General features: G+C 41.4%; 1 protein-coding gene across 4 annotated transcripts in view; it reads right to left on the bottom strand.

The window, feature by feature from the left end:
- Positions 1-5,929: 5,929 nt before the first annotated feature.
- Ranbp21 (exportin-5-like protein Ranbp21) overlaps positions 5,930-17,561 on the bottom strand; it is a 43,042-nt gene continuing 31,410 nt past the window's right edge. For 2 of the 4 annotated variants that reach the window (XM_076212174.1, XM_076212176.1), the window contains exons 12-16: positions 15,323-15,605; positions 13,775-13,911; positions 12,195-12,382; positions 7,353-7,737; positions 5,931-7,205 (exon numbers count right to left, since the gene is read on the bottom strand). In XM_076212174.1, the coding sequence (XP_076068289.1) occupies positions 7,017-7,205; positions 7,353-7,737; positions 12,195-12,382; positions 13,775-13,911; positions 15,323-15,605 (1,182 nt within the window). In that variant the 3' untranslated portion in view covers positions 5,931-7,016. Of the gene's footprint in view, positions 7,206-7,352; positions 7,738-12,194; positions 12,383-13,774; positions 13,912-15,322; positions 15,606-17,561 lie in introns of all 4 variants that reach the window. The other 2 variants (XM_076212177.1, XM_076212178.1) reach the window with 2 other exon arrangements.

Genomic DNA, 17,561 nt, shown 5'->3' with positions numbered 1-17,561 from the left:
GGGCATTGGGAAAGAGGGGAATGTCTGTTGAGGAATGAAGGGAGAAGACAGAAGATAGGTGTAAGTGGAGAATGATTGCATATGGATGATGCTGTGATGCATGGGAGTGGGTGGGGGAAGGGGGAGGGAGTATGTGTGAATGATATCTTTATGCAGCCCGAAGGGATTTCTCCCCATCTCTTTTTCTGCACTAGGGGATAGAGGGGTGGAGGTGGGGTGGGGTGTGGGGGTGTGTCACCAATTAAATGAAGCAGCCTTGGTATGGATGTGCTGTGTCTTGCTACATTGGTTCTGACCTAGGGCAGTGGGCAAGATGCAGGGATGACCTGTCATCCAGGAAGAGCCAAGCGGGAGGGAGGGGTGGTGAATGGGAGTGGAGTATGTGGGGATGAAATGGGCAGGAGTGGATTTATGCCTTTGACTTTGGCTACCTCCCTTGTAAGGGGGGAAAAGCCTTTGGTATATGTATGTACAATTGTCAAACTCCTACATACATACATATGCCAAAGGCTTTTTCCCCCTTACAAGGGAGGTAGCCAAAAAACAAAGGCACAAAAAAAACATTCCCACCCATTCCATCCCCAATACACTTCACTCCCCTCCACCCTCTACACTCCCTCTTATCTTGGCACCTCCTGGATGATGGGTCATCCCTGTATCTTGTCCACTGCCCTGGGTCAGAGGCAGTGTCACAAGACACAGCACATCCACAACAAGGCCACTTCATTAAATCGGCGACCCCCCTCTCCATCCCCTCATGCAGAAAAGGAGATGGGGAGAAATCCCTTCGGGCTGCATCAAATTTTCTCACACATACTACCTAACTCCCCATCCCCCCACCCATTCCACCTCATGCATCACATCATCCATAAACAACCATTTTCCATTCACTCCTGTCTTCTCCCGTCCTTCCTCAACAGACATTCCCCTCCTCCCCAAAGCCCCTTTCACCCCATCCATCCATCTCATCCTAGGCTGCCCCTCATGTTCACTCCCTCCACATCTGCCTTCCATACCTCTTTTACTAGTCTTTCTTCACTCATTCTTTCCATGTGTCCAAACCATCCCAATACTCTTTCATCCACCCTATCTCCCAATTCACTTACCACCCCCGTTCTCCTCATTTCTCACTCTATCCAGCTTAGTAACCCCCATCATACTTCTCAGACACCTCATCTCAAACACATTTGACATATGAACAAAGATTGGAGAAATTATAATGGATAATACTAGAGCAGAGAAGGGAGAGAGGCGATTTGTTGACCATCTTTAGAATTATGAAAGGAATGGAAGTTCTTGATAGAGATGACCTATCAAAATGGGACAAAAGAGAAACAAGAGGACACACAAAGAAACTAAAGACAGTTACAGAAGAGACCTGAAAAAGAACAGTTTCCCACACAGGGTAATTGACGTCTGGAACAAATTGAACAGTGAAACAGTTAATGCCAGAAATATGCACGAATTCAAAAGCAAACTAGATGTAGAGAGATACAAAAACGGGTCAACATGAGCATAGCTCCAGTCCCATAAAATACAACTAGGTAAATACATTCAAACTCCTTCACTCTTCCTCTCTTATATTCCATGTTTCTGCCCCATATAGTGCTGTTGAAACAATCACTCCCTCATACAATTTCCTCTTAGCACCCATTCCCAAATGTCTATTTCTCATTACACTTTTGAATCCACCAAGGCATTTACTCACTTCTCTCAATCTACATTCTACCTCCACCTCCACTCCTCCCTTTCCTGCCACATTTGCACCCAAGTATCTAAAACTATCCACTTCCTCCACTTTCTCTCCCTTAATGTTCACTTCCAGTCTGCTGCCACTTTCACCCCTTATACATCTCATCACATTACTTTTACCTACATTTATCTTCAACTTTCTTCTTTCACACACTCTCCCAAACTCTGTCACCAACTTCCTCAATCCCTCCTCTGATCCTGCTACAAGCACAGTGTCGTCCGCAAACAACAGCTGGTTCACCTCCCACTTTTCTCCATTTTCTTTAAATGTCTCCAATCCCTGACCCACCACCCTTGTATTTACCTCTCGCACCTCCGCATCCATGTATAAGTTGAACAGCCAGGGTGACATAACACATCCCTGACAAAGTCTCACCTTTACCTTGAACCACTCACTCTCTCCATTTCTAATCCTGACACATGCTTTACTACTCTCATAAAAACTCCTGACAGCTCCTAAAACCTTTCCTCCTATCCTGTATATCTGCAAAACCTTTACCTTCTCTTCTCTACTTGATTCACTTCCTCTTCCTCTCTTAATTTCTTTCCAAAACATTTTTATTATTTTCAAAATTTTCTGTCATACTCTTACACCATTTCACATCTGCTCTCCTCTTTGCCTCCTTTACCTTGTGCTTTACTTCTCTTTTCTTTGTACCTCTCACATGACTCCCTTGTCCTATTTTGTAACCAATCTGTGAAAGCTTACTACTTCTCTTCCAAATCCTTCTTCGTTTCCTCATCCCACCACTCACTACCCTTCCTTCTATTTCCTCCTGTCCTTCTTGTTCCACACACCATCTTTGCACACTTTGTGACTCCCTCCTTGAACCATCCCCATTCCTCCTCCACTCCTAGTTTTACTCTATCTTTCACTCCCTCCCACTCCTCTCTCAGCTTCTTCTTGTACTCCTTCTTTAAAGAATTCATTCTAAGCACCTCCCTACCTTTGTCCTTTACCTCTTCTCCATCTATACTCCACTCTCAACTTACCTTCCACCAAAAAATCTGATATTCTCCCACCTTCTCCCCTTAGAACATGTACATCCTTAACTTTTCCTATTATACTCCTATCTACCACTACATAGTCCATTCACACTCTATCTACTACCCTCTCCATGTGCACTTATGCTTGACTTTCTTCCTAAACACTGTATTTACTACCATCAACTCTCTAAACACATCTCCACCATTAATTCTCCACTATGATTCTTTCCTGGAACTCCACATTTCCCAACCACTCCGTCAATTGGATCATTTCCTACCCTAGCATTAAGGTCTCCCAATACTACTACATTGATGTTCCTCCCTAATCCCTCCATGCACTCATTTAAATCTATCCAAAAAGCCTCCCTTTCTTCTACACTCTTCTCACTACCAGGCCCATATGTACTTACAAAAACCCACATTTCCTTTCCCAGTTTCACCTTCATCCACATTAACCTTGAAGAAACCTCCTTCCACTCCTCTACACATTTACCTATCTCTTCACTTACTAGTATAGCCACCCCTTCTCTCCCTCGCCCTCTCTTCACTCCTGAGAACCTCCCAACTACACTCCCAAACTCACACTCGCCCTTCCCTCTCAACTTAGTTTCACTCGATGCCAACACATCCATCTTTCTTTTCACAAACATACTACCTATCTCTTCCCTTTTACTCTCATCTGTACAACATCCACACACATTAAAAGACCCAAACCTTTGGGTGCTGGTTGGAAAACTCCTAGACCCTCTTATGCCATTACTTTTTTTAGGAATGTCCCCTGTGGCACTACAGAGAGAAGGATGCCTGGTCCCAATCCTCGTCCCATTTTTCTCGACTCTTACAATCCAAGTGGGAATATTTGGTTGCAGCATTCTTTTCCCCCCCACACTTTAACACTTGCACTCCTTTTTGCCTCCCTCACTTTGCATTTTGCTTCTCTTATTCTGTATTTCTCATGTGCTTCTGTAGCTCTACCTTCCAACCAATCCTTAAATGTTCACATTTTCTCTTCTACCACTACCTTTATCTTTTCATTCCCACCATTCAATGCTTCTTATTCCTTTCCATCCTCATCCCACACATCTTTGCACACTTTACATCTTTTTCATTAAACATACACATTCTTTTCCTACTCCTCTCTGGTAGTGATGGGCAGTTACCGGTGAAATTACCGGTTCTATCGGCAACAAACTTAATGATAGCTTACCAACAAAAATTCTGCTACCGGTAAAGCTTCGTTAACCGATAAGCTATACCATAACACTCAGAGAGCGGTAACTTCGGTAAGCACGTCTCGGCTTGGTGGTACTGAGTGACAGTGGTGACAGGCCCATTGCCCTGCTAATTTTACCGGTTAAACTTTTATCATTAAGCAATTATGTACCGCTAAGGTCTCAGTATGTGTTTATCATTAAAACCGTTTTTTTCGGCACTCTTTTTAATTTCTCAATAGAATTAATGTTATTTCTGTGATCAGCATACGAAACTGTATTAATTGTGAAAGTTTCATAAAAAAAATTCCGCGTGTTGCCAAACGAAGACCCATATATTATATGGGTCTTTGTTTGGCGACACGTGGAATTTTTTTTATGAAACTTTCAGAATTAATACAGTTTCGTATGCTGATCACAGAATAACATTAATTCTATTGAGAAATTAAAAGTGCCGAAAAAAATGGTTTTAATGGTAAAAAAATGACCGAGACCTTAGTGGTATATACTTGCTTAATGGTAAAAGTTTAACCGGTAAAATTAGCGGGTCACTGGGCCCGTCACTCAGTACCACCAAGCCGAGACGTGCTTACCGCTCTCTGAATGTTATGGTATAGCTTATCGAGTTATCGGTTAACGAAGCTTTAACGGTAGCAGAATGTTTGCCGGTAAGCTATCGTTAAGGTTGTTGGATAAAACCTGTAACTTTACCGGTAGCTGCCTACCACTACCACCTCCAAACATGAACCCATGCATGCAGACACGCAAACGAATATGTATACACCACACCCACCCTCAGACACACTCCATTCACTTACTCGCGCGGTAGATAGCAGACTATAGTAGCACCAATTAAAGTATGACCTTTTCCCTTTACAATGACATAACAATAAAAACAATATGTAAAATAGAACCAGAGATATAGCTTATTAAAGGACAAAAACATTGATCTTTCGAACTCGACTCGAACTTGTGACGTCACTACTACCTCATGAGTCTTTTACCGGTAAACTGTCGGTAATTTCGGTAACTGTATTGTTGTTCACCAATAATTTCGATATTGAAATTAGCGATATTTGCCCAGCACTACTCTCTGGCCCTCACCTCCTCCCACACTTCTTTCTGCTTCTCCTGGTAATCTTTCTCTTTGTCCTTCTCATTTTACTCTCAACACTTCTCTCCATCAAATGAACAACCTCCCTCCACTACCATCACAATAATTCCACTCAAATAACTACATACAAAAGATCAACCATACAGCCTTGTAGTAAGGGTATAAGACATTAAATTCCCTCCTTCAAAAAGTCCTCTGTAAGGAAGCATTTCCCTGTCCTCTTCTGAATGGTGTTCATGACATTAAATCAACTCAAATCACATTTATTTAGATATATATTATGTACTCATCGTACTTATACTCATCCCTTATTTTAATGGACAAAAAGGGGGAACATCGGTTCAATAATGCTGAATGTCCGTAGTTACCAACACTATGTTGTGGCTAATATTAACAGCCACCCACTCTGACAGTGTAAAATACCTGTACACTTTAAATATACACTATGATCTGTAATGCAGTAAATTAAACATTTGTAATTTAGAATTAGTTTGTATTCATTCCTTCCACAACTTTGTCTGCAGCATGTGGGGCTTAAGGGTCACACTGGCCAATTTTTTCTTCCATACCTCCAACCTCCATTCAAAATCTAGAATATGACTTTGATTACAGAAATCTAGACTTCTTTAAGCACATTTCAACAGTATGTCTAACATTCATATCGGTTTACAACCTGGTAAAGCCCATGGAATCCCAGTATGATAATCCCTTTACAGACTGAGTCAGCTGCAACAGACTTTGTCCATTAAAACAAGAGATGAGTGTATATATATATATTATATATATATATATATATATATATGATTTCATTCATGATCCATGTCTACCCATGAATTGTGTGGTTATGGAGAGATAGGAAATTAACTTTCAAATATATGGGCACTAGATTCAAATAAATGAGAAGTAAAAATGAAAATACCAACAGATGTGCACAGTGAAGACACAGAAAATAATCTAACAGGTTGATAAAATGTAGTAACCACTGATTCATAACATTAAGAATGTTTATAATAAACCTGTCTAAGTATGCCTTGGTCTCATAATCCAACACTCACCAACTGCTACATGTGCAGATGTTTGGCCCCAAGACATAAACCCATTTCCAGATATGGTGGTGTTTTATGTCCTGGGCCAATTCCTGAAATCCTGGGCCGAAATATCCGCATAAGCGGCAGTTGGTGAGTGTTGGATTAAGAGACCTAGGTGTATTACCATGCAATGGGGGGAAAAAAAAAATCAAATTTTGGGGGAATGCTTTAATTTGACTATGAATTTTCAAATTCATTTTCAGCTCTCTAACCATTATGACAAATTTGGTGTTTAATATCCTTCCCAAATACAGATGGAATGTTTTCAAAACAATTCACAAGTCATTACGCCTCAACAATTTACAACCAACCACATCTAAGTGTTCACTTAACACTAAAATAAAATATATATCTTTTTTCTGTGTGGTCAACTGAAGGTGTCATATGAAATATTGTGAAATCCAATATTCTCTACAGTAACTGAAACTGTTTTCTCTATAGTATCAAAATTTTTATGTCCAGTTCAGCTCAGATTGCAACAGTAAAAATCTTTGGGAATTCAGTAAATACATAATACCGGTAGTTCCTATAAATATCTCTTAGGTGCTACATATTTGGTTAAAATAAAATACAACAGGTAAAAAAGTGCAAAAGTATAGAAAAGTATTAAAAATGTCTCTCAATTGTTGCTGATTGATATTTTAAGCTAAATAAACAGCACAACAACAAATGCCATCTCTACCATTTTCACTTTTTTCCTAAAATTTCCTCAATATTGCTGTAGAGGCTTAATTATTCTTTCTCCACATTTCTTCTTAAATGCCTCAAGCTCTGACTCTTTCCCATGCAATCAGCCAAATAAACTTCTTATGTCACGGGACTGCTCGGACAGACAGTCTAGGGAACGACAACAACAACAACTTCTTATGTCATAAGCTGCTGGGTGTGGTGGCCATTCACATCTGCTTGGGGACCAAAGAGTGAGCACAATCCAATATCTTCTTCTGTCTCATCAATTCTAGGTTGTTTAGGTCGTGGTGCCTTGAACATTGGAGGAAGTTCCTGGATATTAACTTCATTCTTGAAGGCTTGTCCAACATTCCGGCCAACAATCTGGAAAGCAAAGGCTTGTCCTTCAACATTTTTCCACCACAACAGCCACGATTTGGGCAGTCTGCCCACACAGGGGTGTTCATTACTAAAACTTCTTCATCTCATACACATGACATACAGAGCTTACACAATCTCCTTAAACCTCACCTGATGTACAATTTTCTTGAACAACTCTTTCTTCATCTTTTCAACTTTGGAACTCTTAATATTTGGATTCTGAGATGGACAAATCATCTTTTGCTCAAAGCTGTTAACATGCTCAGGACGAACACCAGGAAGACTGTCTAGAACCTCACGCAGGTGGGGGAAGTGGGGACGGAGAGCTTCGTAAGTATGGATGGCAGTAATCAGGAGGAAACTTTGGTTGGACTCGTGCTCGCCATGAACATGAAGGCCCTGTAGAATGCCCATCAGGAGTTGTGTCACAGCTTCAGGACTCAAGTGCTGTCCTTCCCCAACCATCCATTGTACCACTACACCAAAGAGACCCACAGCCTTCAAACAGGCACTACTATCAGGCCATGACAAACACCTAAAATTTAAAAGGGTATCTCATTAAAATACAATAGAATACCATGAAAAAGCATACACACACACTTAAATGTCTACACCAAAAATTCCCTTTCCACTTTAGTTTCTTACATCTACTTCTATTTTCCACACTTTTTTTTTCTGTCTTACTTCACTCATTCTTTTCATATGATCAAACCATCTCAGCATTCTTTAATCAACCCTATTAGCTAACTCTCTTTCAACACCAGCTTTTGTGGGGCTCCAGGTTTCTGGTCAATGAAACTTGAAGCAACACCTGAACTGTTTATCATTCTGAATATTATCAACGGATTTTATTCATTTAAGGGAATTTTACATACATACATATACCATGGGCCTTTTCCCCTTATAATGGAGGTAGCCACAGTCAAAAGGCATAATTCCACTCCCATCCATTTCATCTCCACCCATTCCATCCCCATTCACCACCCCTTCCTCCCATCTTGGCTCCTCCTGGATGATGGATTATCCCTGCATCTTGCCCATCAACCTTGGTCAGAAGCAATGCAGCAAGACACAGCACATCCACCAAAAAAGGTTAAAGGTTATCTCCTTTAGTTCTTAACAAAAATTGTTGCCTGAAGTTCCACTAACAGGAGCCCAGAACCCTGCAGCAACCCTACCATGGATTTCTCTGAGAAGAAACTTTATGTTGATGTATGCAATGTATTTGTGTGCACCTGTTTCTATGTCACCTGCTAATAGTAGTAGTAGAGAAGTAGTTGCCAGCTGTCAGCTCTCCTTGTGCAAAAAAGTGAATTAAATACATACATATAACAATGGCTTTTTCCCCCTTACATGGGAGGTAGCCAAAGTCAAAGGCATAAATCCACTCCCACCCATTTCATTTCGACATACTCCAGTTCCATTCACCATCACTCCCTTTTTTTTGGCTCCTCCTGGATGATGGGTCATCCCTGCATCTTGCCACTGCCTTAGGTCAGAAGCAATGTAGCAAGACACAGCACATCCCCAGCAAGGCTGCTTCATTTAATTGGTGATCCCCCTCTCCATCCCCTCATGCAGAAAGAGAGAAGATGGAGAGAAATCCCTTTGGGCTGCATCAAATTATTATTCATATATACTCCCTCAACCCCCCATCCCACACCCACTCCCTTCCATGCATCACAGCATCATCCATACACAACCATTCTCCACTCACCTCTATCTTCTGTCCTTCCTTCCTCAACAGACACCCTCATCTTTCTCAATGCCCCTTTTATCCCATCCATATCATCCTTGGTCATCCCTTCATGTTCACTCACTGAACCTATCTCCCACACTTCTTTTACTAATCTTTCTTCACTCATACTTTCCATGTGTCCAAAACATCATAATACTCTTTCATCAACCCTATCTTCCAACTCCCTTTCCACCCTGTTCTCACCTCATTTCTCACTCTATTCAGCCTAGTAGCCCCTACAATACTTCTCCGGCATTTCATCTCTTACATACATACATATACCAAAGCCTTTTTCCCCCTTACAAGGGAGGTAGCCAAAAAACAAAGGCATAAAAACCACTCTCACCCATTCCATCCCCACATGCTCCACTCCCATTCACCCCCTTCCCTCCCTCTTATCTTGCCACCTCCTGGATGACAGGTCATCCCTGCATCTTGTCCACTGCCCTGGGTCAGAAGCAGTGTTACACGACACAGCTCATACAGAGTAAGGCTGCTTCATCAAATCAGCAACTCCCCCTCTCTGTCCCTTCATGCAGAAATAAGTGAAGACAGTGAGAAATCCCTTCGGGCTGCATCAAATTTTTTTTCACACATACTCCCTCATCACCCATCCCCCATCCACTCCCTTCCATGCCTTACAGCAATATCCATACACAACCATTCTCCATTCACCCCTATCTTCTGTCCTCTCCTGTCCTTCCTCAACAGACAATCCCCTCTTTCCCAAAGCCCCTTTTACCCCATCCATCCATCTCATCCTTGGTCAGCCCCTCATGTATTGGCTACTTCCCTTGTAGGGGGGAAAAAGCCGTAACTGGTATATGTATGTAGGAAATATTACCAATGAATAGCACATATACAATACTAACATTCTTTCCTTTAATAAACATATTTTGTTGAAGGTAATCCTGTTTTCTGCATTAATAATTTTCTTGCAGATACTTTCTAAAGATCTCACTAACTGCTGCATTGCAGGGTCTAAATTCAGTAGAACTTGTGTATAGGTTGTCATAATCTCCGATCCGGATTTCAGCTTAGCTGAGTCTTCTTCAAGGATTGTGTCTAGTATCAACTAAGAGTTTGAATGTGTTTGAGATGAGGTGTCTGAGAAGTATGGTGGGGGTTACTAGGCTGGATAGAGTGAGAAATGAGGAGGTGAGGAGGAGAACAGGGGTGAAAAAGGAGCTGGGAGATAGGGTTGATGAAAGAATATTAGGATGGTTTGGACACATGGAAAGGTTGAGTGAAGAAAGACTAGTAAAAGAGGTATGGAAGGCAGATGTGGAGGGAGTGAACATGAGGGGACGTCCTAGGATGAGGTGGATGGATGGGGTGAAGGGGGCTTTGGGGAAGAGGGGAATGTCTGTTGAGGAAGGAAGGGAGAGGACGGAAGACAGAGGTGAGTGGAGAATGGTTGTATATGGATGATGTTGTGATTGCATGAGGAGGAATGGGCAGGGGGGTGGGGGGTGGGGTAGTATGTGTGAGTAAATTTTGACGCAGCCCGAAGGGATTTCTCCCCGTCCTCTCCTTATATGCAAGGGGGGACGGAGAGGGGGGGTCGCCGATTAAATGAAGCGGCCTTGCTGTGGATGTGCTGTGTCTTGCGACACTGCTTCTGACCCAGGGCGGTGGGCAGGGTGCAGGAATGACCCGTCATCCAGGAGGTGCTCAGATGAGAGGGAGGGTGGGAGGGGTGTGGAGTGTATGTAGGGATGAAATGGGTGGGAGTGTTTTTATGCCGTTCCCTTTTTGGCTACCTCCCTTGTAAGGGGGAAAAAGCCTTGGTATATGTATGTATGTATGTATCAACTAAGAGTGGTATTTGACCACATGAAATTTTTAGATTGGGGGAGATCACATGATAGTTTGAAGATGTCCATAAATTATCTCCTCAGGCTTCTGGCCTACCCTGTGTTCTCATACTGGGTAGTGCTAATAAATCAAGTGCCTGTATATTCAAGTTAGGGTTTTTGTCCTTGATGTAAAGGGCCTCGATTATCTTTAATTTTCTCGGGTCCATGCAAGTTTCCAAGATTTTCGTGTTCTGTTCCAATTCTTCTCGTGTAATGTGGTATCCATCTGAGGCCATAGCATGGTTCTTTGGGGCTCCTGTGTACTTGTGTCCAACCAGTCTGGATTCCAGCTTCATAGTCATCGTGCCTATGTACGAGGATGGAGGGGCTTCACAATTCCCTGTGATACCTGGTCAAAAGTCCACCAAGAACTTGAACATACTTCCCAGGTATTACTAAACAACAGCTTCAGCAACAAAGAAATCAATAAGATTACTGAAAATATTTTGAACAAATGGTACACCAATTCCAACCTTACTCTAAACCAAGAAATAAGACTTTTTTACAGAGCACAGACTTTTTTAAAAGTCACACTTTTCTTCTGCTTACAAACAAGATGAGAAGGCCATCAAAGACATCATCAAAAGAAACATAAAGCCTGTGGATGACAACACTTCAAACTAATCATTTATTACAAAAGCAAGAAAACCTCCAATCTGCTTCTCCAAAACAATACCCGCCAAGAGAGGAATGAGCTGAAAAAGTTTCATGTCATATATGAATATAAATGTAAAAAAGGGAACTGTGTAGCCCTTCCATCCTTGTACATAGATATGACAACTATGAAGTTGGAATCCAGACTGGTTGGACACAGATACACAAGAGCCCCAAAGAACCATGCTATGGCATCACACGGATACCACATTACACAAGAAGAATTGGAACAGAACACGAAAATCTTGGAAACTTGCATGGACCCAAGAAAATTAAAGATAATTGAGAACCTTTACATCAGGGACAAAAAACCTAACTTGAATATACAGGCACTTGATTTATTAGCACTACCCAATATGAGAACACAGGGTAGGCCATAAGCCTAAGGAGATAATTTATGGACATCTTCAAACTATCATATGATCTCCCCCAGTCTAAAAATTTCATGCGGTCAAATACCACTCTTAGTTGATACTAGACACACTCTCTGAAGAAGGCTCAGTTGAGCCAAAATCTGGATCAGAGATTATGACTACCTATGCACAAATTCTACAGACGATCTTTAGAAAGTATCTGCAAGGAAATTATTAATGCCGAAAACAGCATCACCTTCTACAAAATATGTTTATTAGAAGACTTACTGCCTGTCTATATTTCAAATTCTTTCCTTTATGAAAATACTCTGATAAATGCAACTACTTCTTTATATAAGATTACGTAATGATAAAAGCAATTGCTTACTTCAGCAGCACTGTGGTGATGGCTTGGCAAATATCATCTGACCGCAGTACGAGATGGCCCAGCTCACTTAAGGTTTGTGCCTGCTGTGGTTGGGTCATGGTCTCCCCTTCCATGCCCTCTACTCCTTCCATTCCCTCTGATACTTCATTGTTACCACGTGGTCCACCAATCAAAACTACCTTCAACACCTGAAAAATAAGAAAAGAATTATTTATTTTATTTTTCCTTTCTGTTCATGAATTTGTCTTCAGTGCTAAGCAAATCTAAATATGCTCTTTTGTATGTTAAGATTCATACTGATGATAAACTATTCATGCTAAAAATAAATAAATAATTTCATTACCCCAGGTCTCTTGCAGAGACCCATGGCTCTCAGGTAAGGCTACAGCCACTGGGAGGAAGTATTATGTTGTTGTGTTAATGTGAGATACTGTAAGATGAGGTGTTCAGTGTCTTCTTTGTGGCTGGTGCATCTTGGGCAAAATAAATAACTACATGGATGAATACATTAACAAAGAGAATGTACTAATAATGACAACTGCCTCAAGTTTCAACAATAAAGAGAATGCATTAATAATGACAACTGCCTCAAGTTTCAATGATTGGATGCCCACAGCCTTACAACTGCTGGCAACAACCCTCAGGCCCTCCCAAAGATCAATCTAGGAAGAAATGAATCAATGTTGAAAAAAGAATAAAATTGTAAAAGAAAAATATTTTTACTCAATGTTTTTTCCTACGAACAAGATTAAAAACCAGCATAATATATTTTCTCTCAGAAGAAGAAAATGTAGCTATAACTCATATACCAAGACCTTTTCCCCATTACAAGGGGTATGCAAGTTAAAGCATACACCCACCCTACACCCAGTTATAATAAAACAAAAGAAAAATCATACATACATACATATACCAAGGCTTTTTCCCCCTTGCAAGGGAGGTAGCCAAAAAGGAAAAGGCATAAAAATATTCCCACCCATTCCATCCCTAAATACACTCCACACCCCTCCACCCTCCCTCTTATCTTAGCACCTCCTGGATGACGGGTCATCCTTGCACCTTGTCCACTGCCCTGGGTCAGAAGCAGTGACACAAGACACAGCACATCCACAGCAAGGCCGCTTCATTAAATCGGCAGCCCCCCCACTCTCTCCGTCACCTCATGCAGAAAAGGGGACGATGGGGAGAAATCCCTTCAGGATGCATCAAATTTTGCTCACACATACTACCTCACCCCCCATCCCCCTGCCCATTCCACCTCATACATCACATCATCCATATACAACCATTCTCCATTCACCCCTGTCTTCTGTCATCTCCCGTCCTTCCTCAACAGACATTCCCCTCTTCCACAAAGCCCCCTTCACCCCATCCATCCACCTCAATCTAGGATGTCCCCTCATGTTCACTCCCTCCACATCTGCCTTCCATACCTCTTTTACTAGTCTTTCTTCACTCAATCTTTCCATGTGTCCAACCCATCCTAAGAAAAATCATGAACTGTGAAAAAATTATACAAAAAAAGAAAGACAATACTACTGGACCAAATATAGGAAAATAAGCAATGAATGAGAACTCACATCGATGTACTCCCGTGTCAGCATACGAAGGAGAAGGTCCTCAACAACCTCCTGTGTATCTGAATTTTCATCTTCATATGTTCCACTTTCCATTAGCTGAATCATATGGAGCCATCGCTGGTTCAATCGTTCTGACACTTAGAAGAGAGAAAATATATATATATATATATATACACACACACACACATTTGCACCTTACAACTAATCATAACCAGTACAAAAGAGTATTTTACTCTGGCTAATACCATAAAGTTCTATGCAACAGCTGCATGGTACCCTTCATGAATGTCTATAAGAAATTTGGCACATTTAAAAAAAAAAATTCCAGCTTACAAAATAATTAATAAAATAAAATAAATAAATAAATAAAATATAGTAAGCTACTTTGTTCAATTTCATCCCTGTGTCTATACCGGGTTGAATGAATACTATTTTATGAAGTCTGCTTCAATTAACCTTTAATTACCAACTGTGGTGAATTTTGTACATTCATGGATTTAGTTTTGCATAAGGCCAGAAAATTCTTTTCACCATAAACATACATACATACATATACCAAGGCTTTTTCCCCCTTACAAGGGAGGTAGCCAAAAAGGAAAAGGCATAAAATCATTCCCACCTATTCCATCCCTAAATACACTCCACACCCCCTCCACCCTCCCTCTTAGCACCTCCTGGATGACGGGTCATCCTTGCACCTTGTCCACTGCCCTGGGTCAGAAGCAGTGTCGCAAGACACAGCACATCCACAGCAAGGACGCTTCATTAAATCGGCGACCCCCCTCTCCATCCCCCCATGCATAAAAGGAGAAGACGGGGAGAAATCCCTTCAGGCTGTGTCAAATTTTGCTCGTACATACTACCTCATCCCCCCTCCCATTCCACCTCATGCATCACATCATCCGTATACAACCATTCTCCATTCACCCGTCTTCTGTCCTCTCCCGTCCTTCCTCAACAGACATTCCCCTCTTCCACAAAGCCCCCTTCACCCCATCCATCCACCTCATCCTAGGACGTCCCCTCATGTTCACTCCCTCCACATCTGCCTTCCATACCTCTTTTACTAGTCTTTCTTCACTCATTCTTTCCATGTGTCCAACCCATCCTAATACTCTTTCATCAACCCTATCTCCCAACTCCCTTTCCACCCCTGTTCTCCTCATCTCCTCATTTCTCACTCTATCTAGCCTAGTAACCCCCATCATACTTCTCAGACACCTCATCTCAAACACATTCAAACTCCTTCTCTCTTCCTCTCTTATGTTCCATGTTTCTGCCCCATACAGTGCTGTTGGCACAATCACTCCTTCATATAGTCTCCTCTTAGCATCCATTCCCAAAGGTCTATTCCTTATTACACTCTTCATATATATACTCACCATATTAAAAAAAAAAATAATAAATATAGGGTTGACAATTATCAACCCTTTAATTCTGCTGGGGGCCTCAGCTGAATAAAATCTATTGGTGTCAACTAAAACAAATGTATATAACATCAATAACAGTGTAAAGTGTTAAACAGAAATAAATCTCGACCAAACTTACTGTACGGAAACAGGTGTCGCAGAAGTGGTAGCAAGACAGCTTCCTGGCACTTGGAGGGGCAGTTCTGGATGAAGGGTTTGAGGAAGGTGCGGAAAATTGGACGAAGGCGGTAGTCAGGAATGAGGTGTAGGTTGCTAAATGCAGAGTGAATCAAGCACTCACTCAAATGTTGGTATTGGTAGAATTCTAGCCCAAGGGAAGGACCAGCATTACCCAGAATATGGTAGCAATTATCATGGACCATGGTCAAAAAGTGTTGCATTCTGTCCAAGGGCTGCTGCACCTATTATATTAAAACAAAATGCATGATTATGTACAATGCAAATAAAATTTAAGACATTGAACACTGAGACATGAAGAAATTTAATACTTCTGATTGTGAATATGGCAATTGTCTTAATAATAATGAAAACTATCAAATTGATCCATACAAATATTATTGATCCTTATTCTTATCATACTGAAAGAAATCCCAATATTATACATACATAAACATACCAATGGCCTTTTCCCCCTTATAAGGAGTGATGGCTGCATCAAAGCACACACCCACTTCGAACACACTGAACCTATCTAACACTTTTACCGCCTTAGTATTGGGTCAAGGGGTGATGACGACAAGGTCATCACACTGAGAGAGCAGGGTATGACTCAGTAATGCATTAATGGGTTTAAATTGGTTAAATTTAGGTCTAAGAAGGAAGTAGACAGGAACTGGTTTACCAATAGAGTGGTTAATGAATGGAACAGACTTAGCAACTATGTATAAAGCACTGAAATCATAGGTTATTTTAAGAGATTAGATAAATTTATGGATGGGGATGATAGGTGGTATTGGACGAACTGTCTAGCATAGGCCTTATGGTCTCTTGAAATCTCCTCCATTCCTATGTTTTTATGTTCATTGTGGATGAAGATTCATCCCTGTCCCCAACCACACTCACTGTTCAGGTCAAGGGCAATACAGCAAAACAAGGTACTTCCACAGCAGGACTTAACAGCCAAAGCTGGTTTACCTCCACCACTTCATCATATGGCACTCCCCCTTCTCAGCCCCTCATTAACTTATGGAGCAGACAAGAAGAACATCCCTTTAGGTTAGATCATCCTGTCATCAACTCACAATCTCCCTACATTCATTCCTACACACTGACTCTGACTTCCACATTCTTTTGTGAATGGCAAGTCTACCATCCTCATGTAAATTGGCCACTGAACCTCAGGATGTCTGGGGCACCTTTTCTAGCCCTTTCCCCATACAGGGTGTAGAGTCAGTCCTACAAATGCAGTTCAGACATGTAGGCTGCTGCTAACCTGTACTGCTGCCCCAATTCCAGTACCTAGTGGCCACTAGTCCTGCACCACCCACATGGGTTGTGACTAGAGGCTTCCAGAGATCACCATCCCTTGTCCCCACTATCATGCACCATCACAATGGGCAGTTTTCTTGTTCAAAAAAGATATACATACATATATGTTGTTACACAGCAAGAGGATGTTATGACAGTGAGTACATAAGAGAGAAAGAGAAAGAGAAAGAGAGAGAGAGAGAGAGAGAGAGAGAGAGAGAGAGAGAGAGAGAGAGAGAGAGAGAGAGAGAGAGAGTGAGAGAGAGAGAGTGAGAGAGAGAGAGTGAGAGAGAGAGTGAGAGAGAGAGTGAGAGAGAGTGAGAGAGAGAGAAAGAGTGAGAGAGAAAGGGCGAGTGAGAAAGAACAGAGAGGAAAGAGAGAGAACAGAGAAAGAAAAAACAGAGAAAGAGAGAACAGGGAAAGAGAGAAAACAGAGAAAGAGAGAGGAGATAAAGAAAGAGACAACAGAGAAAGAAGATAAAGAAAAAAGAGAAAGAAAAAAGAGAAAGAAAAAAGAAAAAAAAAGAGAAAAAGGGAAAGATAGAATGGGAAAGAGAGAATGAGAGAAATGAGGAAGAGAGAAAGAGAAAACAAGATGAAGACAGACAAAAGTGTTATTGATATTCATATAGAGGTGTTGTCATGTTTTACTTTTTTTTTTCTCTTCAATTTTTCTCACTCTCCATTTCTGCCCATGTGTTCCCTGTGTATGTCAACACTCAATGCCCAAGTGTTTTTTATGTTTGTTTTGGTTAGGCCCATGGCTAGAGACTCTCAGCCTGGTGAAAGATTACAACCTCTTCCAGTTCACAACAGGTTCTGATGATAGGATTACAAAGGGTCCAGCAAGACTAGGGAAAAGCTGGCATGGTTCCCAAAATCATTTAGCA

The sequence above is a fragment of the Oratosquilla oratoria genome, chromosome 29 (assembly GCF_046742065.1).
Source record: "Oratosquilla oratoria isolate Oo_2021 chromosome 29, ASM4674206v1, whole genome shotgun sequence".
Taxonomy (NCBI): Eukaryota; Metazoa; Arthropoda; class Malacostraca; order Stomatopoda; family Squillidae; genus Oratosquilla; species Oratosquilla oratoria.
This window is presented reverse-complemented; position numbering and strand designations above follow the sequence as displayed.